General features: G+C 40.1%; 1 protein-coding gene across 5 annotated transcripts in view; it reads right to left on the bottom strand.

Moving 5' to 3' along the window:
- The window catches only part of DIP2C (DIP2 acetate--CoA ligase C (putative)), a 370,070-nt gene extending 345,678 nt beyond the window's left edge, over nucleotides 1–24,392 (bottom strand). For 3 of the 5 annotated variants that reach the window (XM_060683680.2, XM_060683684.2, XM_087893042.1), the window contains exon 1: nucleotides 23,429–24,392. In XM_060683680.2, coding sequence (XP_060539663.1) covers nucleotides 23,429–23,513 — 85 coding nt within the window. In that variant the 5' untranslated portion in view covers nucleotides 23,514–24,392. The remainder of the gene's footprint in view (nucleotides 1–23,428) is intronic. The other 2 variants (XM_060683695.2, XM_060683689.2) reach the window with 2 other exon arrangements.
- Nucleotides 24,393–26,565: the final 2,173 nt, after the last annotated feature.

Here is a 26,565-nt window from a genome sequence, read left to right as displayed (position 1 = left end):
GGCTGGCCTTAGATCTCTTACGGGCGAGCAGGGACTTATGACTTATGACGCATTTGACCCCTTTCTCGGGCTCAGCCTGGTCATCTCCTACAGTATCAAAAGCAACTCAATTAATATTCCAAGATTCTAAGACAACAGCATTATGCAAAATCAGTTTTACCAATAGAGGAGAATATTTGTAGCTCAGGGATGAAATGAGGGTCCTTGGTGCTCTCTGAGCTTGCTTGTTTTCTCGCAGATGTTTCATTACCCTAAGTAGGTAACATCATCAGTGCTACTATGGAGTGCTGTTTGCTGTCAGTTTATATTCTGGTGCCTTGCCTGTCTGTGTGGGTGGGGGCGATCTTAGAGATTCTTTGGTTGGGCTGTTTAATGATGGCTCTTTGGCAGTTTCTTGATTGGGGTATTTCTTACTTAATTGTTGGTCTGAAGTTAACCTTGGAGTTAATCTATGCTTATCTGAGTGCTGATTACTGCGGGAGAGGTGCTGGATAAATCAGTTTTATTCAAAACTATACTCAATATCCTACATAGTAATTCAACTCTAGGCAATTGCAGAAATGCATCCTTACTATTTAAAAATACTTAAATTGTCCATGGGGGGGGGGTGGCTTTTCTCACCCTCCTTTCTTCTATCCTCCCTTTTCAGCTTGAGAAACCGAGGCACAGGAAAAAGATAGGACAGTTTTCTGTACCAATTACATAGCAGCTGCTTTCATAAATATTCAAATGTGATTGAAAGCTATTTCATAATCTGGATTAACAATGAAATAGCTGTCAACATGCAGATATGAACGTGAAATCTGAAACAGAACTTGATTTTAGTATTGCCTCTACATAAAAGGAGATGCAAGTCCTTATAACTAATGTTTAATGTATACCTGTCTGGTCGATACCAATAAAAATCAGAATTGTGCAAGTAGTAGTATTCAAATCATCCTATCTAATGGTGATGAAAAAGCAACTTTACAACTAAACGTAACAACCTTCACAAACCTGTAAGTAATAAGATTGTAAGCACAGTTGTGGTTTTATTTAATGACCCCCCCCTTCACTTAACAAACAAGATGCCAGACTCAAAGGATCATTAAACAAATATTATATGTACTTTATTCTGAGCATAATAGGCTTTATTAAGTAAGCATTTTGGAAATGTTAAGTGAGGTTTGCCCCATTTTACGACTTTTCTTGCCACATTTGTTAAGTGAATCACTGCAGTTGTTAAAATAGTAACATGGTTGTTAAGTGAATCTGGCTTCCTCATTGACTTTGCTTTTCAGAAGGTCACAAAAGGGGATCTCGTGACCCCAGATCACTGCAGCTTGTCATAAATGTGAGTCAATTGTCAAGCATACAAATGTAAATCATATGACCTTGGGGATGAAGCAAAGGTCGTAAGTGTGAAAAATGGTCATAACTTACTTTTTTCAGTGCCGTTGTAACGTCAAATGGTCACTAAGTGAACTGTTGTAAGACGAGGACTAACTGTATGTTGTTGTAAGGCTACATTAACAGCATCTTGCAAGTCTGAAATCACAAATATCCCGTCATCATTTTTACAATCCAAAAAGTTAGGAAAGGTCCCTTCTGAATCTCTTTCCCTTCCTATTATGCAGTCAAGGTCTATACCCTTTCTTATCTGATCTTTCCCTGGACTGCATCTCTTCTTTCTCTATCTCCCAAGGTCTTTTGCACATATCATTGCACCTAGAAATTCCAATTTCTTTAACCTCAAACATTTGCAAAACATACAACATAGGTGTGTCTGTATACACACCAAGAGATCATTTAAGATACTATGATGTGGCAAAACAAATTGTGCAAGTCCTTGTTAAGAGTCAGCTACCTTGTCCAAAGCCTTAATCTTAAAATCTGGAGGTGGGGGGGGGAACCTCAGCCAATTGTGATTTACTTCACAAATCATGATGAACCAAGCCAGGGATTAATCTAATTTGTGAAAACAAGTCACAATCTCACCAATTTAACTCACTCTGCTCGGTGACTAATCTGTTTGTAAACTGCAGCTTTTCTTGGATCAGAGACCACAACTCAACCCTCAATCAGTTAATGCACAACAGGCCACATCACCAAAGGGTGGGACTATCACTAAAAGGGTTGGAGCTAAATTTTGACCGCTTCCTTCATCATTTTTTAAATGAATTTAAGTACACATAGTTCTCAACTTGCAACCTTTCATTTAGTGGCCATTTGAAGTTACAACGGCACTGGAAAAAATGACTTATGACCATTTTTCACATTTACGACTATTACAGCATCCCCATGGTCATGTGATCAAAATTCGGGCACTTGGCAACTGGCATGTATTTATGACAGTGGGACAATCCTGGGGTCACGTGATCACCATTTGTAGACCTTCCTAGCTGGCTTCTGATGTGCAAAATTCATGGGGGAACAAGACTTGCTTAATGATAGCATGATTGATTTAATTACAGTGATTTGTTTAACAACTGGTCGCAAAATAAATAAGTAAATAAATAAATAAATAAATAAATAAATAAATAAATAAATAAATAAATAAATAAAATGGGGAGCAACTTACTTAACAACTGCCTTGCTTAGCAACAGATATTTTGGGTTCAATCATAAATCAAGGATTATCTGTAGTAAGAATGAGAGTTGAGGACAGAATAGGTACACTTCAGTGGTGGGTTGCTACCGGTTCGCACCGGATCGGGCGAACTGGTAGCAGCAGCCGCGGCGGGAGGCTCCGCGCCCCCCCACCTGGACGCTTCTGTGCATGTGCAGAAGCTTTTGTGCATGCGCAGAAGCATTGTGTACGCGAGCAAGCACCCACGAGAGAACCGGTAGCAGTGAGTTTTGAAACCCGCCCCGGTACACTTGGTTTGCATTTTTAAAGAATTAAGACAGAGGTTTTAATGGAGGATGTAACAACGATTTGCTTCCCAGAGGGCTTCTTTTAAGGATACCACAAATGTACTGAAGGACTCTATTCTTTAATATAGGAGAATTCTATATTAAATAAAGAATTCTAACTATTTGCTGCCACTTTGTGACTGTCCAGATTTTTCCAGCCCAGATTTGGTAGCCCTATTGCTATACGTATTGGGGTGGGGCTCAGGGGAGGGGATAGGGCAGGAATTCATACTGAATTTTGTCAATGCAATCTCATAGATTGTCCATCATTATGCTGCACTGTATGATAAATATCTCACAAATTGCTGCAGAGAAAAACATGACGAGAATGTTGGTGACAAGGACAAGCACAATAATCTATATGCAGAGAAAGGATTACAGAGGAAGGGATGATAAATTTGGATTAATTGCCAGAGGCAGAACATCTAAATCAGTGTTCATTAACCTCAGACATTTTAAAATGCATGGATTTCACTTCCCAGCTAGGAATTCTGGGAGTTGAAGTCCACGCACCTTAAAATTTCTTTAGTTGAGAAACACTGATTTAGATTAAAATTTAGGCCCAACCAGTTCAGAAAATGAACTAGGGTGGCATTCTGCCATGTACAGATAAAGCATCCAGGAAAAGATCCAAAATTGGGGAAGGGCAGATGGTTTCATGAGAAGCCACACTAAAGAGAAATAGCAAAAATGTGGCATGTTTTCTTATTTGACAAACAGTTCAATCTCAGAAAGGCAAAAACAAAATTCACTTAGAAGGAGGGAAACCGCAAAGAGATATTTTTGTGTAACAGCAAAGAGCTTTTGCTCCCCAGAGAGATACTTATTAATACAAAAGTATGCAAATAAATTAAATAGATATCAAATGGCATACACATTAGGGTCAATGGGTTGTATGAAAAATTTACATAATCGTCTACAAATTGGTCATCTGGTTTTAGAACAGAAAACAGAGAACCTGTATAACTACAGTGGAAAGAGCCCATTAAATTACTGCTATCATTAGAGAAAACAGAGTTCAAGAAAATTAGTAACCCTATTAGCCATGGATATCAGAATCTGCCAAAGACATCCAAATCAACTGGGTCTACAAATTATAGCACAACTGATACAGATGTGCTATACAGTGGTGGGTTGCTACCGGTTCGCCCCGGTTTGGGCGAACCGGTAGCAACGGCGGCGGGAGGCTCTGCCGCCCAGACCAGGGGTGGGTTCTACTTATCTTTACTACTGGTTCGCAACGGGGTTGCGTGCGCACGTGAAGCATGCCCAGAAGCATTTTGATGACGTCGGGATCGGTGGGCGGAGCCTCCCACCAGTTTTACTACCAGTTCTATATAACTGGTGTGAACTGGGGGCAACCCACCACTGGCCCAGATGCTTCTGCGCATGCACAAGCGCCCACAAGCAAACTGGTAGCAACAGGTTTTAAAACCCACTCCTGGTGCTGTAGAAGTAAAAACAAAACAGAAATTTGCCAATGAGATTGTGAGAAGAAATATCCATCTGGTTCTGTTCCAAGCTGGAAACATGGAGGCTGATTGGAACGATGGTTTATTGATGAAGAAGAACCAATGGGTTCTGGGCAGTTGATCCCATGGAGCTGAGAGGGGGAGAGTTTATACCTTCTTTAAGCCTTGCACTTGAGCTTCTTGTTCCTGTTCCTGTTCTTGTTCCTATGCAAGAACATGTATTCTATTGGCTATTGTCAGATTCCCATGGGGCAATGTAGGGGTTATGTAAGGGTCATAGCTGGCTTTATAGGCAAAGTACAAATCCTAGGCGTTTGTCCGAGCTCAGTTTGGTTGAAGTTTCTGATACAATAAAGCAGCTGCCTTAAAGGGTTTTGGGCAATTCCTATTGTGGCTTAATGGCTTTGCTCTGTATTGGATCTTGAATGAAGATATTTGCTTATGAATGGAACTATCGAATTCTCAATAAACTCTTTCTCTCTTAAGTGCTGACATCTGCTGAGGGCTATTAAGAAAGGTGGGGGGCTGCTTTCTGTCTCCAAGAGCATATTTCTCCATTTCTCCCATTAGGGAAATATAATATTCTGCCTTTTTTAATATTCCTCAAAATATTTCATTCTTCTAGAAGGGTGGGTGCTGACTTTCTTCAAGATCACAAGGCAGCTTCTAACTACCCAAATACCTTTAAAAATGAACATTTTCATTGCAAAGATGAATATAGGAACTCCTCAACTTACTATCACAATCAGGGCCAGAACTGTTAAGTGAGTCATGCCTGATTTTATGACCTTTTATATTAAGCGAATCACTGCAATTGTTAAAGAAAGCTGGCTTCTCTCTCATTGACTTTCCTTGTCAGGAGCCGGCTAGGAAGGATGCACGCGACCGAATTTTGATCACATGACCTTGGAGATGCTGTGATGGTCATAAGTGTGAGGACTGATCCAGGGGCAGGTTTCAAAACCCGTTGATACCAGTTCGCTCATGGGCGCTCACAACGCTTCTGCACATGCATAGAAGCTTCCAGGTGGGTGGACGGAACCTCCCACCGCCGCTGCTATCGGTTCGCCCGATCCAGGATGAACCAGTAACAACCCACCACTGGACTGGTCATAAGTCAATTGTTTCAATGCTGTTGTAACTTTGAACACTAAATGAATGATTGCAAGATGACAACCTGCATAGGTGAGCAGCTGAAGAAGTCATTGAGAAAAGATTTTTATAAGACAGGCCTATAAGGTTCATTGATTTATATACTATTTCTTCTTTGGATTAGGAAGAACAGATTTATGTCCACAAAGATGGCCAAAATACATTTTAAGACATATTATGTAAATGTATGCAGGAGTTACAATATTTGTTAAGTATGTATCCCTGTAATTATCTGTTTTTACAGAGTTGCTTAGTTACGCTCGAGCTACTTACCATACTAATTCTGTATTTCTTACTTCAACTAATGGGGAAAGACCACTTCAAAGAACCCGTAGCATTTTGGTTTACCAGATAATTCAATCACCAGTGCGTAGGGCTGCTCAGAGCAAGCCAAGAGTTTTCACATGACAAAATATGCATGATGAGATCTCATCATCAACTCTGCCCCAAACCATGTCATGAGGCATATTCATCATTTGCTGTCACCTCTAACCTTAACCCTTGCAAATGCAGGTGCCTCTGCCTGTGGCACAGATAGTCTGAAATTCCTAATGTTCAGAAAGAGAAAGTATTAACAAAAAGCACATTTAAACATTCTTAAATCAGAACTGCCTTTAGACTTGTTAAGTGACATACCTTCCACATAATCCCAGCTGGTTCAACTCAAATTTAAGAGGAATATTGTATCATAAAAATCCTCAATATATTATAATATAAAACAGACCTGTTCTTTTGTGTAAGTTGGCATTTATATATTTCACATATGCCTCTCACCTGGCACCTTCCAAAATCCCCTTCTTCACCAAAGGGCTAGAAAGTCTGTAAAGGAGTAGTTTTCAACATATTTGTGAGATTTCAAAGGAAAGCTATGAATACATTTAATTCTTTAACGTGTCAAGCAAATAACCTAGCCACAAATGAAGACAACTCCCAGGAATAATTTACCCAAGAACTCATATATAATTGACCACCTACTCTTTGGAATTCCACCACATTTTCTTTCCATTGCTAGATTCCAAAAGAATAAATTGACTTTTTGCTGATTTATATGGACTAAGGTCCAAAATAAAAGCCTTGTATTTTTAACAAACTTTTTATTAGCATTGTCTGCCCAGGAATGTCCCTATTAATTGCCAACAGCCTCATTTACAAGATCAATTTTCTCAACTAATTGAGAATTCCAGAACTAATGAAAACTTACAAAAGTCTCAGCCACTTTGGTCATAATTCCTACAGGTTGGAGCACCTTGAGTACATTTCACTGGATAAAGATCTACACAGTTGTCAATATTTTGTTATCAGATCAGTAGTAATTGTGAGAAGGATCTTGGTGTCCTAATGGACAGTCACTTAAATATGAGCCAGCAGTGTGCTGCAGCTACCAAAAGAGCCAATGCAATCCTAGGCTGCTTTAACAAATGGATAGAATCAAGATCATGTGAAGTGTTAGTACTACTTTATAATGCCTTGCTAACAGTAAGATCACACTTGGAATACTGCTTCCAGTTTTGGTCACCCGGATATAAAAAAGATGATGAGAGTCTAGAAAAGAGTCTAGAATAGTAACGATGATGATTAGGGGACTGGAGATTAAAGCATATGAAGAACGGTTGCAGGAATTGGGTATGTCTAGTAGTTTAATGAAAAGAAGGACTGGATGATGATGTTAGTTTTTCAGTGTCTAAGAGGCTGCAACACCGGAGAGGGGTTCAATCTATTCTCCAAAGCACCTGAAGGCAGAAGCAAAGGATGGAGACTAATCAAGGAGAGAACCAGCCTAGAAACAAGGAGAAATTTCCTGATAGAACAATTAGTCAGTGGAACACCTTGCCTCCAGAAGTTGTGGATGCTCCATCACTGGAGGTTTTTAAGAAGAGATTGGATAATCATGTTTGAAATGGTACAAGGTCTCCTGCTGAGCAGACCTCCAAGGTCCTTTACAACTCTGTTATTATGTTATCTTATTATCCCATGATCTCATTAATACTACAAGAATCATATGGAAGTATTCTAGAAGCATCCGTATGAAATTCAATAGGCACTTCCAAATGTTACAGAAAAGATAAATTTTATCAAAAATCTGAGAAAAACCATTTTTTATCCTAATATTTGGAGAGAGAAAAAATCCTCCAGCTTCTTAGATTCTTTTCTACAGCACAGAAAAGATAGAAGTAGGACCAAAATCTGACAAAAAATATAACCATTTGATTTCTTTTTAAATAGAGACAGAAACTACACAGAACTCTTAATATAACATGTAATATGTGGCAACTCCTGAATGAAAGTCACTTAAGAACTGCATTGCTTAGAAACAGAAGTACCAATCCCCTAATGTGGCTGTAAATCAAGGACTAATTATATGCACCAGCAAAGTTGATATTACAAGTTAAGAAGGAAGCATAAGACTGTAGGCCATCAAGCGATACTTTGGTAGAACCTATTTTTGGATGAAACCAAAGATTTTGGGAAGATGTGTTGGACTCCCAATTTTCAACGTATGAACCTCATCTGTTCACATTGTAAATCCTGTAAAACAAAAAGCTTTGAAATATCAATATGGTATTATATGGGCTACAATCCTAGGTACAAATGCCTCTGAGCTGATTCCATTGAACAATCATGTTTACCTTGTAGTTTCAGAATGAAACAGCAAGCACTCTTTGTCAAGAGTTTAAACAAATGTGCTTTCCAAACAAAACAATTATGGGACCCCGAAGTACAATGTATATCCAAATTAGAACAGGGGCCCTCCTGCTGGTTTACTACACACAACTGTTTGCATTGGCTAAAACAACAGCCAGATAACGAGTAGTTTTTTGGGGAGAGGGGAAAAATGCACAGAGCTCTTATCTAGACTGGAAGTTTCCACTACTGTGGCCCCCACCCAATAAAAGTGGCTGGGTTAAGCATCCGTGACTAACATTGGATTGGATTTCATCAGGGAAGTTGTCTGCATCTCTGATTTCTGAAAGAAAAAGAAGAGATCTTTGTACATAGTTTCACGGGCTTCAAAAGTCTATCATGCCCCCTTATGTCCGAGGGCAACATTTTCTCCAGGAGATCCAATTATCTTGCCTTCCAGTTACTGTAGAATTAATGTACAAACATTAAATCAGAAAAGAATACTGATCATTAATCTTTTCCTTGGTGTTTACTTTAAAGAAAGACAAGCAAGAAATAAAGGAATGAAGTGCAGCTGGCCCAGCTGTCAAACCAGAAGAAATACTGCACCTCTGAGTTATGAATTCAAGTACACACAAATACACATAAACAGATTTATTCATACACATACACACAGAGAGAGTAGTACTTTATTATGAAAACCTATGAGGCCTAAAATACATTTTGGGATGTACAGTTCCTCTTCTATAACATCCTGTTGATACAGATTGTGGTGATGTAACACAATAGTGTGGTTGGAAGTTATCCATGACACTCTTTTCAATAGTCCTTAAGGGAGACATCTACCACTTTCACCGGCTAAGAGGTATTTTGAATTGCCAGGTCTCTTCTGGAAACACCAATAAATATAAAAAAACATTTTAATACATACTGGTATATTCACCCTTTTTAACTGCTATCCAAGTTAGAAATGAAGTCAAATTATTTCCATTTGATCAGTTTTAATTAATAGGTCAAATCCCAATTATTACAACAGTGAAAAAGGGCCTTTACAGGCCAGTTTTAGCATATTAGTATTTATCATTTAGAATATAAAGCTAATTTTATTTGAATACTGTATCCCAATGATATTACAATTGGGCAGAAGGGTGGCAGGGAGTTCTGTAAATGTGTGATTGTGTTGTAATTCTAAAAGGTGAGCAATTAATAACTGATTTACAAGAAGTACCAATAACCCCAATTACAGGTGGTCCTCACTTTACAACAGTAATTGGTACCAGAACTTCTGTTGCTAAGCAAGGCAGTACTTAGGATAGTCACACCCAATTTCACAACCTTTCTGCCATGATTAAACAAATCACGTGCCCGTAACATGAATCTGGCTTCCCTCAACAACTCTGATTACTGCTGGGAAGGTTGCAAGCGGCAAACACTGCAACAAATTTTAATTCATGTCAGATGTCAAGCATCTGAATTTTACTCATGTGATTGTGGAGATACTGCAACAACAGTCATAAGTGCGAGGACAGGATATAAGTTGCTTTTTCAGCATCATCATAACTTTAAATAGTTGCTGAACAAATAATCTTAAATTGAGGATTACACGTACATGCGGTTTCAAGTATCAATGTAACATGAAAAATATGTTCATAAAACAACATCACAAACTTGTGTCAAACAAAGAGATTATATTTCTCAAGATGCCATTCATTTAAAAGATTAAAGACCCCATGGAATCCAAATTCTGTGGCAAAGCTTTCACCATATCCAACATGCTAGAATTGCATTTCCCCAAATTTTCATTCAGCATGGTTGGTGAGACGGAAACTGTGAGTCCTAACACATCTAGAGGGCACCACCTTGGGGAATATGGTGCTAAAACAAATCTTAGCAAATCTAAATCTGGCTGGCTATTTGATATTCCCAAAAGCTTTAGATAATTTCAACTATCACTAACATGTTTTTTTAATGCATCTATGCTGGTAAAGCAATTTTTCCAGGCTAAAATAATTTGGATGATAAGTGGACAGATGGAAATAATAATGGAGAAGATGGAAAGCTGACTGTCCAATTCAAGATCCAACTGCTGCATGCCAGGATGAGCTCCCATTCCTTGCCCCAGCTCCTTGCAATTCGAAAGCATGTAAATGTGAGTAGATAAATAGGTACCACTTCAGTGGGAAGATAAGAGCATTCTGTGCGTCTCAGTGTAGGGCCATACTGGCCACATGACCACAGAAGCATCTTCAGACAACACTAGCTTCCTCAGCCAAAAGTTGGAGAAAGCCCTGCCCCCTAGGATAGGATATGACTGGAAAGGGAAAACTGTTACCTTTAAGTTAGCTTAGACCAATTATCATAATTTCCTTTTATCTTAAGGTACTTGAACTCTTTTCAATAATTATGCAAAACAGACATAATTCCTAGAAGTTTGGTTATAAGCTTTTTATCGATGCCTTGCGGTACTGATAGATCAATAAGAAGTTCTGAGATATCTGAACAAATTCTTTGGGACAGTTTATTTCCAAACATGTCAACCAATCACAAATAAAAAAACCCCAAGTACTATATACATAGGTATATCTGGTATATGCAGCTATTACCAGATATAGTAACTTTTTTCTGTCTTCCGACAGAAGGTCCATATCAAGGATGGGGAACTAAGGCCCTTTTATGACTTGTGAACTTCAACTCCCAGAATTCCTGAGGCAGCATAAAGGAATTCTGGGAGTTGAAGTCCACAAGTCAGAAAGGGGCCATAGTTCCTTACCTCTGGTTTAGTTGATACCATTTCAGCACACACACGCCTTTCATTAATAATACCATTATGTGAAAAATAGATTCTCATCTCCATGTTTTTTTTAGTGAATAGGAAACAGCAAGGCCTCTTTCATCTAGCGGATCTACTTTCCACATAAATTATTCAAGGACTTTTATTCTTTATATTGTGCTTAAAGGATATCTGATTAAGCATTCAGGTTTAATGAACAGGCTGACTTCTTTCTTTAATGGTTGAGAACCTCTCATCAAGTCTAGTAAAATCTGTAGGATTTGCTAAAGCAAAAAGCTGGGTGCACAATATTTATTTCTTTGAACACTCCCTCCCTAACACACACATCTACCCACATGCATTCCTTCACCACTACTCATTACTATTCATGGTAATATTCAGAGATGTAACTTCTATAATACCTGTTCTCTGCTCTAGCATTTTTCAGAGAAAGAGAGTAATGATTTAAGGGGCATTGCTGGAAGATCAGAACTTCAGAAATAAGTTAGTTTATATCCCCAAATCATTGGGCTTTATGATAACTTATTTACATTTTCTATTCTTAAAACAGGCATAGTTGGCAAGTCTCAGGGAGCTAACCGGGGCCTCCACCTACATCCAAGTATGTGGATTGGGTCTCTTCCTAGATACATAAATGGAACAATGCAGCCATATTCCTTTCTGGACCGCTCTCTTATTTTTGCTGACAGAACTAATTCTGGTGCACTGAGACCATACTTTCCCCACCACTGAAGGAATCACAAGTTCTGACACGTAACGAATAGAAGAAGAGGAATAGAGAGAGGAAGCAAAAGCTGCCAAACCAACCTAGAGCAATTCAGGACTCCAAAATGATCCAATAAATCCAAAACAAATTATTCTCTCTAGAGAAGCTAAAAGATGTAATCCAAACATCACGGGTCTGGAAGTACATTTGGAAAGTTTTAAAACTACAGGTAGTCCTCGACATACAACAGTTCGTTTGGTGACCGTTTAAAGTTACAACGGCACTGAAAAATGTGACTTAAGATCGTTTTTCACGATTATGACCTTTGGTGCCTCCATAGGCATGTGATCAAAATTCAGACATTGGCAATTGGTTCATATTTATGACTGTTGCTGTGTCCCAACAATGTCCCCTTTTGCAATCTTCTGACAAACAAAAGTCAATGGGGAAGCCAGATTCACTTAACAACTGGGTTACTAACTTATCAACTGCAGTGATTCACTTAACAACTGTGGTAAGAAAAGTTGTAAAATGAGGCAAACCTCACTTAACAAATGTCTCACTTAACAACAGAAAATTTGGGGTCAAGTGTGGTCGTAAATTGAGGACTACCTGTATATCACTGTATATAGATGCAGATGGTATAATTAGTCCTCAATGTATGACCACAATTGGGATCAGAATTTCCATTGCTAACCACGGCAAGTCATGTTGGATTTTAAGATCTTTTTTGCTTAAGTTGTTAAGTGAATCATATTAAGTGAATCTGATTTCCCTCCCTTATTGGAAGCCATCTGGGAATATTGCAAATGGAGATCACACAGGACACTGCAGCTGTGGTAAATACATGCCAGTTGCCAAACATCCAAATTTTGATCACATGACCATGGGGATGATTAGAAGTTCAAGGACCAATCATAAGCCACTTTTTCTGAACTGTTATAAGTTTGAATGGCTCCTAAACAGGTGGTTGTACATCAAGGACTACATATATACCTGTGTTTCTCCAAAAATAAGACCGGGTCTTATTCTTGGGCAGGGGAAATAAACATTAGGATTTATTGGGGGGGTGGGGGGGTTTCCTTATCTTTTTTCCATGTATGAGAGGCCCACTTCTGGGTGCTCACGGGGGGTGGAGCTGCCTCCCGTTTCATGCACCGACTTACCTCAGGGCTCCTGCAGCCAGGTTACCCACACCCAGACACCTCCCTCACTTCATAGCGGTAGCTCCAAGAACTCCGTCAAGCAGGACCCAGGGTGGCCCACTTCTTCTGCTTGCATGTGGCCCCAACAGAACAGGAGGCTGAGCGACACACCAGTGCCACAGTCACGAAGTGAGGTGGAGGGGTGGAACTGCCCCACATGCCCTGCACCGGCTTACCTCAGGGCCCCCACAGCCAGGCTATCCATGCCCTGACACCTGCCTGTTCTCACAGCTGCTGCACCACTGCGTCACTCAGTCTCCTGCTCTATTGTGGCCACAAGCAAGCAGAAGAAGTGGGCTGGCAGCCACATAGTCTTCTGCACATGGCTGCCACCGTGAGGCAGGTGTTGGGGCGTGGATGACCTGGCTGCAGGGCCCTGAAGTAAGCCAGTGCTGGGAGCGGGGAGTTGGTCCACCACCACCCTGCCTCACCTCATGGCTACAGCACTGCGAGCAACCAGACGGAATGGGTAAGCAGCTGGCTGTGCAGGCTCTTAAGTAGGGCTTATTTTGGGTGTAGGGCTTATATTAGGCACAAGCGTAAAAATGCTAGAGTTTAGCTTTGGGATAGGTCTTATTTTTGGGGGGGAAAGCTAAAGAATATACTGGCTACAGCTTCAAAGAGAAGGAATGTGGTTATAGACTTAGTTCCTTATAACTACTGAAACATATTTATTAGAAAACAAGTCTCATGATGTATGAGATGTACTGGAGGCATTACATTAACCTAGCATTTGCACAAAATCCTTTACTACTATAAGTGCAAACCTGGGCCCTATCATTCTCACAAATTACAACTTCTTGCTGTATTAACAGTAATCTGTAATTCTTCAGATTCCATGATCAAATAATGCTTCAGAGCAAGAATGTTAGCACCTGTATGCAACACCTTAGAAACAGCTGCACCTTTTTCTTCTGCTGCTGCACCATCTTTGGAAAATATACAGCTACGCTAAAGTGTTGTAGAAAAGTGCTACAGTCATACTGCAAAATACTTTTCAGGGATTGTATGCTAAGCATTGCATAGCCCTGATTAGAAGTATCTGCACACATAAGGCAAACAGGTATAATGTCATGCCAAGTGGAGTTCTGGCTTATTCAATGGTACTTTTAAATAATACTTGTTCTATTAAATTCAAGTACGGTTAAATGCCAAGGAAATATCATATTGTAAATCTCACATATTACAAGTCAGACTTGGCACATAATTTTGTGCAATGTACACTCCACAAAACAAAACAAAAAAAAAACAAATAAGAGGAAATGAGGTGCACCGAATTATAAATATGGGTGGGATTGGGCTCATATGTCACATTAATTCATAACATAATTTTGTTTTAGTGTGATGTTGAAATCTACCCAACTGTGACTTATGCAATGAGCCATAATTAAAAATTGTGGTTTAATTCAATGGGCAAAGCCAACCACTGAATGTAATAATGCTAGAGCAGATATTTTGCTGCACAAAACACCCTACATGGCTATGCTATGTTAATTCATATATTTAGAAAACCTTCACTCTAGGAATGATACAAGACCAACTTTAGTCCAGGTTTTAATCATAATCACAACTGGTCAAATGCTTTAGGAAAAAGGAAGAAAGACTATCCAGACATTCACTGTGAAGCTTGATATAACCTACATATTTGAATTTGTAGGATAATCTGGAGACATAATAGGCTATAGACACTCAAAATATAAACTAAAAATAGAATTATAACATCTGCACAACAGTGAGGTTTCCTCCTTCAGCAAGTATCATATCCAGCTGATCCAAAATTTTACAGTTTCTTTTCTCAACCTGATATTACTTAGATCGGGCAGCAAAGAGCTAAAAATATCCCAATTGATTTTTGAATCCAATATATCTAAAAATTCCAGCTGGACAATTCTGGAATCTGAAGTCCAAAAAACCTTAAAGGTTGCCAGTTTTGGGAATTGGTCCAGATAGTATCAAAGTAAAACTGTCTTAATTAGATCAGATCACTTTAGTCTTCCTAATATTCTTTTGTAGTATCAGGCAGAAAAACGATCCTATATTTTCCTTAACTGGTAGTTCTTAATCCAATTTCACTGAAGAAACTTTGCTGTTAGAAATTCTTTCTAATGGGAATTGTGGTGATACCAACATAGGTGGAGTGTGATGTTTTTACACTTATTTAATTATATGATGGACAAAGTATGTACAAGAATGTCCTGTTTTAAAGCATCTCTCTCACAGTCTACAGCCTTCCAGCTTCCCACACTTCAATTAATTTCCAACAGAAGATCTGACTTGTTTGTAAATGATGGTGCCACCATTCCCATCAATGAGCAGTCTTGGCTTCAGGAAATGGCTCAAGAGTTTCTCCTTTGCTAGGACAGTGTTTCTCAACCTCGGCAATTTTAAGATATGTGGACTTCAACTCCCACAAGTCCCCAACCATCCATAGGTGAGGAAGGTTGAGAACACTGGCCTAAAGAAACTCCATTTCTCTATCCACAAATGTAATGGAGAATTGCCAAATAAGATTTTATGTCCGGTTCTATGTTTGATAAACTGGCTGGCCTGTTTTTCTCACTGCTGTTGTCTTTTGGGATTCAAGAGAGTGAGTGCATTCCAAGTGTTGAATATTTTATATTAAAAGACTCAGGAACACGACTGAAGGACAATAGAGATTTCTGTAACAAATGAACTGAAAAAAAAATCTAAACTGCGTAACACACATAGGTAATGATTTGTGATTCTGTCCTCTGCTTACACAAATGTCATTTTTTTAAAAAAAATTTTACTCCATTCCTAAAAGTCTCCCAAAAAGCTTATGTAAAACAAAACATTAAAAAAAAAACCTGTGACATAAAACAGAACCTAAAACAATAATAGCAGCAGGAGTGGAAAAAAACATCAAATAACAAATTTAAATGGAAATGTTCTATTTTATATTAAATAAAGAGCTCAAAGAAAGTTACATCTAATTTTCATTACAATTTTAATCACAATGGCCCAATTTCATGTATTATAATCTTCAAATTAGAAACAAAATCTAAATACAGTATAATAGTTACATTAGTTCTAAAAAAAATACAAAGGTTATTTTTCCTGGATTAATTTATGCTGGTACAAAAATATTGAATTTTGAACTGAAATTCCATCTAACTGGGCTTTAGAATGGTGGTGAACTACTGTAATTTTCTTCATTCCATATTGATCTTCCTACCCAACATGGTTAATCCAACCATGTGGCATTATTTTGGATTAATCCAAAAGATTCACCAAACCAGACTATAAAAATAGAACTTTTCCAGCAATTCTGTCACATGCCTAAACTGTATATCTCTAGGTAAACAACTTTTTCTCTCCCAGATAATATACTAAGTTAAATGCTGCTTCAAATCAAGAATTCTAAGGTTGTCCTAAAAATCGAATGAGAATTCATTTTTGATTACTTTTAGGAGAACACTTCAAGGAGGAATCTTAGAAAACCAGCACATATTCCTAAGGCAGTATTTTGTTTATAAATGTGATGACATATTTGTTTTATATACTTATATCTAGCTCTCCTGATTATAAAGATTTACTTTATTTGAGATTGAGAAGGCAGAACATTCATTTTTGGAATACAAACTATTTGTAATCCATGCCACAATATTGCCCTTTTCTTTAAGCTTAATATAAAACTCAATTGTCTGACAAATTGTCATTAACAAATATTAGGTAAAACTTATTTCTCGCAATCTGCAGAACAATTTGCATAGTTTTCCAGGAAGTCTGTGTAGCTTCAGCTGATGCATCAGTTACAACTATACCTGAATCAGTAAGGGTACCTCTATCACCATACACCATTCTACCAGTCACATCCACCCAATCCACTAGAGCAGAGACGCAGTTCTGATTCCCTAAAGTGGCATATCTGGTGGGACTTTCTCCGTGGTGGCTCCCTCTCTTTGGTATCTCATCATTCAGAACTGGCCCCCACTTTGACACTCTTTCTTAAGAATCTGAAAACTTGGGTTTTGCCAGCAGGCCTGGGGAACCCAGAGTGGGATGGAGCCCATCAAATGGCTCAGTTGACTGTGTGTTGTTGCCAGGAGGTGGTGTAATTTTTGTTTTTTTAATTTTCTATACTGTGTCTTTATTGCTTGTAAGCAGACTAGAGTCTCTGTGAGCAAGAAGGGGGCCGTATAAATTTCATAAATAAATAAACAAACAAACAAAGCTGGCTTACTGCAACCTTTGAAAATGATCATGAAGCTTCAGTTGGTACAAAATTTGACAGAGTCAGTTTGTCAAAAGCTATTGCGGAATGGCACCTGTTTTGCACCGGTTTCCATAAACTTCTAAGCCGAATTCATTTAGCCAAAGTCATCTACAACATGGCAATGGGCTACATTATGCAACACCTTTATTTATTCAGTTACTTATCTGATTTGCATCATACAACCTAGGCAGACTTTCAGTGGTTTACATACATTTAAAAAAATATAAAACAGTGTCTCCACAGTATGTGTGTGTGCATATAAAAATCAATAAAAATCACACGTAAATGAATCAATAATTGATAGCATCACTCACAAAGGCTCTCCGAAGTAATGTTTTAATAGCTTATGAAAAATCCTTAGTGAGGGGGTTGACTGAATTTCTGGAAAAAGGCTAATCACCAGCAGAGCACAGAAACAGAAAACAATTCTACCCATCCAATACCAATGGCTATATTGGGTCTATGGAAGACCCAGTCTCTGCAGGAGATAAGAGGGATATGGTCTTTAGACCAGAAACCTGATCTTCTTAGGGGCAGGCACCACACTGCAGAATAGATGCACAGATGCACCTGGCACCCTTACTTTTGGTATTTTAAAAAAAATTAGAAAAAGTACTCTTTAATAGGCTTCTCTTCCTAGCAAACAATATCTGGCATCTTATTTCTTTTTGTTTATGATGTCAACTTTATTTAATGTGGTTATTAAGGGATTTCTAGGTTATCTGTTCTAAATATGGTTTTATGGCTTATTGACTAGAGTTGCTATAATAGGGCAGTACAATAGGCAAAATAGCAAAATAGCTAACTAAATAAAAGATACTGACATCAGATGACTGAACAGAATCAATGCTTCCTGCTTCTTATACCCACACAGGTAAAAACACAAAATTAAACCCCACTGTAATCATACGGGCTAACTTTCATGTAATGCGATTAAAATACCACTTTTTCTTCAAAGATCGTAATGCTGCTGCTGTACTATAATCCAAGGTTTTACAAATCTTCCTTCTTCTCAAAATAGATGACTAACTCCTGTGAAGTTTACAGCCATGTCATAAAATTATGCCTCAGTGCTTTTCTGAAGAAGGAGCATTTAGCATATCTAATGCATTTTCTCCTTCTCCTAAGCTATTAGATTTGGGGACACAGGTTGGCTGCCAGGTAATATAGGGTAGGCTATGCCTTGCATTCAATTCAATGTTTAGCTTTTATTAAGGATATGTTATAAAATAAATGAAGTTTAGGGCTAGTGGACATAAAGGAGTATTTTGGATTAGAATTAGCCATATGTAGGGAGTGTATCCTTTTTCAAGATGGCTGCCACAGTAATTATGGTCAGTCAGAAAAAAACAATTTACTAGAAGACAAGCAGCTGAGGGTTGCCCTGGACACCCACTGTAATCTCCTGAGATACTCCTATCTGCATTAATCTATCTATGCACTCTTCTAGATAGGAAGGAAGTGTACAAACCTATCTATTATGTCTGGAAAGTAAAAAAAACAAAAAAACAGGTGATCACAAGATGGCAGTGAAGAGCAAAGAATGCTGAATTGTCTACCTCTTGCTTCCATCTAGTGTTTGTTTGGATTTTCACAGTCCAGAAGGAATAACCCCAGTTCTGAATATTGCCATTCATAATTTTCTAAGAATTCTCTATAAGACCTATGTGCAATCGAAAAGTCATCTTTGGAAATAATTATGATTCTGGAAGCCAATCTCCTTTTTTTCTTTTTTTATGATATATGTATAGAAGGGTACAAGTAGTAAGAGAAGGAGGAGCAGGAGAGGGTGGAACAGAAAACGTACAGGTACCACAAGACATATCTAGACATACATTGAGTTCAATGTTTGGGATCTCAGATTCAGCAGGTTTTTGAATACAGTTTCTTTTTTTTAATACACTCCACTTATCTCCAAAGTCAGATAGAAGAATCACATGTGTGTCTGTTTCATTACCGTCTTCCCCAATTGGGGTCATTCCATATAGACTACAATTCTGAGCCTTTCACACTGGCTATCCATAGTTATGGAAATCTAGTTTGTTAATCAAGCAAAAATGGATATTTTATACATAAACCAAATTGATAAATCATGTTCAACAAATAATAATAGTTAGATTCACATAACCTGGTAAGAGAGAGTCAAACAAACTGTATGATAGTTTACTGTAGTATATAAAACCTGCCAATGTAACTTCATCCTATTCCTTTAAGGACACTGTTTGGGTTGCTGATAACAAAATACAGCTGAACAGTTTTTCACCAAAAAGAATATCAGGGTCCAAAATACTTACAGCTTTTATTTTTGTCCCCTGAACATAACAACATATTGTTCCTATTTTATAGTTAAGGGATTCACTGAAATAAATATTATTCTTAGAGTTAGTAACTAGAATGACATTTGAAATATGTCTCTCCAGCACAGGGATGTCAAACTGCCGGCCAGTAGGCCGGATGTGTCGGGTCATGCCCATCCCAGGCCACACCTACCCCAGCTCCGTGATTGGGGAAAACATCGCGAAACATCATGTTACGGCAATGTGATGCAGCAAGTTTGATACCCATGCTCTAACAGGAATCCATTGGTTTTGATAGAGAAAAGACTGAAGAAAAGAGTGGGGAAATGCTGAAGGATTTTTTTCTTCAGGCGATATTATTCAATTAAACAATTCAGGACAATGGTATTCCTTAAAGAGAGAACTAAACAACCTGTTGCACTTTGTAGGGCATTAAACATGTGTCAATCAATATTATCAGTCATGTTCGGATTGCTAATTCAAAATCTGACTTGGTTAGAGACGGTGTCCACTGGTTCGTCACATAGGTTTTTTTTTTAATGTGCATATAATGCTGCCTCGTTTATCAGTCCACTGCAGCTATTTTGGGTCACTAGCATGTCAGTGCCTGGAAAAATCACAGTACAGTATAAGAAGTTAAAACTAGATTTGAAAAAGTCAGAGGTTCAACCTACAACTTCTCCAGATCCTGATGATGATTTACCCTGTCCTGATGATGATTTGTGCAAGTCAGAAATAGTAACAACAGACCAGATGATTGAATTAACTGATTTAGAAAGAGGCTTCCTATATCCCTATATGGGGCCTAGAATGGACCATTTGGTGGGTCATGGGCATGTATTGCTGTATAAGTAAGATTCAAATAATGCAAATATTGATGCGCAAACATGTTATATATTGTAAAAACATTTATGCAAGTTATGCATTTCTTCATTAACATGTAAGGTCACAAGCCTTTAAAACTCAATAGCAAGGAAGAAAATATACTCAGAAACTTATATATGAAGTTTCCCCTGAATTCAACACATTTTTATATTTAAGATTTCTACTTCAGTATTTTTATATAAACATAATTATTTTACAAAGTTGCACATTCCTATTTCATTTTCTTTTTAAAAAAATCTTGAATATTTTTAAAGCATTTCTTAAAAGTTCACTGCATTATATTTTTATTATGTCTATGCAATACAGCTACAATTTCATTTTCCTTTACATTTGTATCATCTACATCACCTATCTATAATCTGCACCAATCAGTGCTAGGATACCTAATGGCTGGGGCTGATGGGAGCTGTAATCCATCTCATTCAGGAGGACACCAGGCTGGGGACAAACTAAGAGAAATCAGTTTTGATATTCTCGATGGAAACCTTTCTACCAGAGGTATCTGGGAATGGAGGAAGGGGAAATATAAGTTTTTGGTTGTTGTTTTTTTAAAGTCAAGATGAAACCCACGAGTACTCAATCAGAGCTCTATACCTTGTTTTGGTAGAACTGTTACATATAAAACTTATTTCTCATTGAACAAGACATTTAGAAAAGTATATAATAAGCCCTCCCAATGTGATTTATTCAAAAGCCACAAACTATTGAAAAATATGATGTGTTCACATATAAGAGTGAAAACACTATTTTACCATAGTCCCAGCTGATCAGTTTTCCCTAAAAGCGGCATAAAAATGAAGTAACAGAATCATTAGAAAAGGAGAAATTATCAGAAAACTCGATCCACATTACTGTCTCTGAACTAAACATTAGTTATTGTTCGGTAACCCCTTAATTAACCCAAGAGTAATTAAAGAAAATTATCCCTTTTAACACAGTGCAGCTTACTTCTGAGTAGAGGTCACAGGATTGCACTACCCCATCAGGACTTCTGGATTGCAGGATTTAATAGAAGTTGGAAAGTGAACAGAATAGTCATCCGATCTCCGCCACAGAATTTCCTATAATTTGTTTTGGGAGGAAAATCTTTTTGGACTTACAAGTTGGACAAGTTACAAGGGTGCTTCTATTGCAGCACATTGTTTTTACACATACACTATTCAGATCTACAAGTGTGGTTTTGTGTGCAGAAATTCACTGCCTGTCCCTGTCAGCTTAGAAACAAACCAAATCCACACACCTGAATAAGTCAATATTGCTTTAAACCCTTAATAGAGCTGTTGTTCCTCTCTTGTGCCCTTTACATGATAGAGGAATGCAAAAGGACTCTAGCAGTCCCAGTAGTTTCCCTCCCCCCCCCAAGTGCTAAAAGAAAAAAATGCACCAGTTCTTCCCCACTAATGGAAATGGCATGAGTCCTTTTAACTTTCTGGCTACAGGCCCTTCTGAAACCGTTACACAAGAAAAAAAAAACATTGGAAAGAGAAAGGGAAGAAATACAGGCTGTTTGTCAAACTATCCCATTTCTCATTATGGAGATGTGCAGGGTTATGTCCAGCTCCCTTTGACTTTCAAAACGTGATGGGAGCAAACCTTTTCCAAAAGGAAAGGAAAAGAAAGGCCCTTTTTCCAAAATTATAACCCTCCCCCCACCCCAGCATTCTTTCCTTAAGTACTTGAAAGATTGGCTAGAAGTGGAGATTTTGACTTGAGCCAGAGAAATACAGCTAGAAAAGGAAATAAGTCAAATCTGATCGAAAATGTGTGAGCACGTAGGGTTTGGACTGGCAACCAGGAAAAGGTTCTGTAATACACGCAGCCACATACACACTTTGCGTAAGGCGTGCATCACACCATTCAACGGTTATTAGCCAAATGAGAAAAAGAATAGTCTTAAGAAATCTGCAAGATTTTTTTTTTGATGCAGAAGGAACTTCTCAGGGCCCAATAAAGGACCAAAATCTTGAATAATTGCACTATCTTCAATCAAAGTGTGAAAATAAGCCACAACAACCTCGCTCCCAACAATCTCTTTTATTCTTTCTCCGAAATAGGTAAGAATAATAAGACAGAAAACCACTCCACTGTCACTGATGGTGCCTATCCAAAACTTGATTAAATAGGGAACCACTAGATTCTTCTCTAGATAAAAACCCAAAGAGCAAAGGAATCCTTACATTGGGTAAGCGAAAAACGTTTGTGGTGATGGTGTTGGTGGAGATTTCTTTAAACCAAAACTGTATTTTCCCCCCCTCTTGGCAGGATGAGATTCCTCATAAGCCCAACCCTAAAGATTTTCCATTCTCTGTAATAAAGCATACAATGCTGGAGCAGCATCTCTTCTGCCAACATCTCCTCCTCTTCCTTCTATCTTTCCTACCACTGTGGCAGGAAGAATAGCAACAAAAAAAGGGGGGGGAAGGAAGGAAGGAGGAAACGGGATTTATCACCGAGCAAAACACCCCCCATATCTTGAATACACAGCCACCCCAAATGGTGCTAGCAAAGACAACAGCCGCCATCGAGAATCACTTTCCCCACCCCCCCCCTTCAGCGCAATGACATTAATAACCAGTTTCTGAAGAAACTAGAAAGAACGAGGAATAAATGCAGTCCTGCCTCCGCTCCCCTAGGACCCAGAGCTCCAAGTGGAAAGAGCGAGAGAGGAAAAGGTGGGGAAGGGGGGAAGGAATCTCAGCAGGGATCTTTACACACATACACACACACACACACACATACGGCACCACATACACACCCCATTTCTTTGGCGATGTCACCCACATACCAGGAGGAACTGACGCCCACAAGAATCAACTGACACATGCCAAATCTAAACACACCCACCCACCCACCCACCCACACGCGGGATGGCGAGACCCTGCACACTGCAGAGGAGACAGATCCACCTTCCAGGTAGCGCCTGCACATTTACGCGCCACCCCAGCCTCGCGCCCTCCAGCCGCCCCGCCGATTCCCTTGCCTCGGGAGTACCCACACATTCCCCAGCGGAAGATGGGCGCTCCCTCTCCCGCCGGACTTCCCCTGACCGTGCCCGGGTGCCCGGTGCCGGCGCAGTGCCGTGCGCCCCAAGGAGGCACCAAGGAACAAGCTCGGGCTCCGGCCGCGGAGGTCTCGCCCCGCCACCCCCGCGTCGGCTTCCCCTTACCTTCCGACAATTCCAGCTCCAGCTCGGCCAGCCGCGCTCTCACCTCCAGCGGCAGAGAGAGGCTCTCCAGGCTGCGATCCGCCATAGTCGATCCCGGGAAGGCGATCTTCTCGCTCGCCCCGCGCCCTTCTCTGCCGCGCCGGGTGCGCCCGGGGGTCTTTGTTCGCGACCCGCGCACACAAACACGCCGCCCCGGAGGAAGGACGGGAAAGGGAGAGGCGGGCGGGCGGGCAAGCGAGCGAGCGAGCGAGGGGCAAAAGCACAAAAGCGCCCGGCCCTCCCCACCCCCGCGCGCCGGGCTCTGGTGCCCGAGTGATCGCGCGGGCTCAGCTGGGAAGGAGCCCCGCGACGCGCAGCGCCAGCCCTGCCCAGCCCAGCTCCACCAGGGATGGGCTGGAGGAGGGTATGCAGAGCGCTCTCCCTCCTCCCTCGCCGCCGCTTCAGTTCAGCCCCGCCATGGTGGCGTGGCTGCTGTTGCGGCTGCTGCTTCTTCACGCCGCCTCCCGATCCGGGCGAGCCTTCGGCGGGGTGGCACGGAGCCGAGCTGGGCCCGCTGCAACCTCGCCGCTGCCTCCCTCCCGGCTTCACGCGCTGGGCGCAGCAGCGGCGGCGGCGGCAGCAGCAGCAGCAGAAGAAGGAGGAGAAGAAGAAGCAGAAGAAGCAGCAGCAGCAGCAGCAGCGCGCTCTCCCTCGCTCCACCCCGGCCGCGCGGCGGCGAGGAACTGCGGTGCCGCGGCGGGGGCGGCTCGCTTCTGTCACTCGCGCACGTGACCCGGCTGGGCGCAACGGGGACCGCAGGGGGGCGCTGGAGCACGCGCGCCTCCGGGGAAGCCCCCTCCTCTTTTCCCGGCCCCTCGGCCGGCCGGCTAGCCAAGCTACAAGCGCGACTCCGCGCCCGAGGAAATGGGGAGGCTCCCCGAAAAAAAAGATAGCGCGCAGGGAAGAGGGTCCCCGGTCTGGCGGTGGAGGTGGTCTGTGTACACGTGTAACGGGCAGCGGATGGGGGGGCGGGTGGGCGCATCCCCGGACCGCGCTGATTTTACACCGGCTTTGGTGGGATTCGGCAGACGTTGCAAAAGGAGCGATGAAGAAAACGCTGCTCCCCATCTGGTGTTTCTTCCCCAGGATTATGGTGGTGGCAATTTCATCGACTGTCTACCCAAACGGTCTCCAGATGGTTTTATAAATATGAAGCAATACGGTACGATGGTATGCATCTTGAGATTACAAAACCGCTCTAAAGTAAACTTGGGTTATGAAGAAGAGCAGCGTAAATTTAGGCAGGGTAACCCTGCACAGCCAGAGGATCTGAGTTGGTCAGTCTTCTCAACCTTATTTCTCCATGTAAGTTCTATAAACTTTGCAGGATGGAGTTAAAAGTGTCTGCTCCAGTGAAGGAGGACCATCTGTCTCCCATGCGGATCTCCTTCCCCACTATTGAATAACCATTTGGACATTTTTCCTAGAAGTTTAGCCAAAATCTGCTTCTTTGCTGTTTTCCATCTACTTCAGGCTTATCTTCTGAAGCAAGTGAGAAAATCTGCTTGCCTGTTTGCTTGCTTATCCATCCATCCATCCATCTTTATTACTTTATAAGTAACTCAGGTAGTGAACATACCTAATATTTCTTCCTCCTCCTGTGAGATGGGTTGAGTTGAGTTGATAGAGAGTGACTTGGTCCAAGGTCACCAGCCAGCTTAGAAGATATCTCCTAACCAAAGATTCTCAAAAAGTTTGGGGTCCATTCTCAGCCTCCCACTTTCACATCTTCCCCATGATCATCTGGCCAAATGAGATCCACATCACTTTTGCTTCCATAGGTTCTTTACCAAAATTGATTAGAGCTGAAACTGCCTTACTGAACCATTCAAATGATGAGTCTAGGAGTTATGTGATTACTAAAATCCAGAAAATGGACAATACTGAACAGGCTTCAAATGCAATTACTGAGTGAAAATCCATATGTGAATCCATTAAGTGGATCTGTGATCTTGCACAAGCTACAAGGAAAGGTGTAAATAGGAAATGCAATGATAAATATCAAAAACAGAGATTTAATTGAGTTTGGAATCTAATCAGTTCTAACCTATTATTACTTCTATTTTTTATTGAAGAGTATTCTGTTGAAAAGTTTATGCTAAGCAAGTTTATACTAAGAGCTATTATTAAAACATCAGGCACACAAAATGAGATTAGTTAATTTTTAGATTTCAAATTTTCACACATATTTTGGTAAACATGGTAAATCCTTCAAAAATCAAAGGTTTGCCCAAATACAATTATAACTACCCACTGAAAAACTTAAACTCCCATAATCTTAAAAATGCAAACTTGAATGTGTGTTTGTTTATTGGACACCACCCACATTTTCTAAACATTGAATTATAACAAGTTAGAGGAACATTATTCTAAACATATCCACTCTTTCAACTGTTCTTCAGGAAACTTGGTTTCCAAAACCCCTCACTGCTTGCTTCAGGATACACACTGATTTATCAAACATAGTTTTGATTACAACTACAAACTAAACTTAGAGAAAAAAAAGAGAGATAAAAAGAAAAGGTTCAGGAAAAAGGAAAGAAAAGAAAGAGAGAGAGAGAGAGAGAGAACTGATAAAAAAAGCCTAAAGAATTGTCTTCCAGTCTTCATCATAAGCATAAACAAATTTTAAAAATCTTTGCCCCCTGTAAGGTTACCAGCTTAATCTCTTAATCTCATATCCCATCCCTTATCTATAAGCAAATCTATAAAACATGGAGAAGAGAATTTATGTCTGTGGATGGGTGAGTATGCTTCTCTCTGGTGAGCTTCGTTTTAGTAGTTCAGTAAGAAATAGGGGCCAAATGCAGATCAGGTCACATAGTTAAAATTTGGATGCTTGACAACAGGTAAGTATCAGAGATGCAGCCTCCCAAGATCTTGTGATTCAAACCAGTTTCCGACAGGCAAAGTCAATAGGAGAAGCCAGATTCACTTAATGACACATGACTCACGTAACAACCACAGTGGTTTGCTTAACAACTGTGGCAAAAAGGTCACAAAACGAGGCATAACTCATCAACTGCCTTGCTTAGCAAAGAGAAATTTTGGACTCCATTGTGGATGCAAATCAAGGACTACCTGAATGTGACCTTGAA

Source organism: Pantherophis guttatus, chromosome 4 (genome assembly GCF_059756535.1).
Source record: "Pantherophis guttatus breed Tessera chromosome 4, ASM5975653v1, whole genome shotgun sequence".
In the NCBI taxonomy this organism is placed as follows: domain Eukaryota; kingdom Metazoa; phylum Chordata; class Lepidosauria; order Squamata; family Colubridae; genus Pantherophis; species Pantherophis guttatus.
This window is presented reverse-complemented; position numbering and strand designations above follow the sequence as displayed.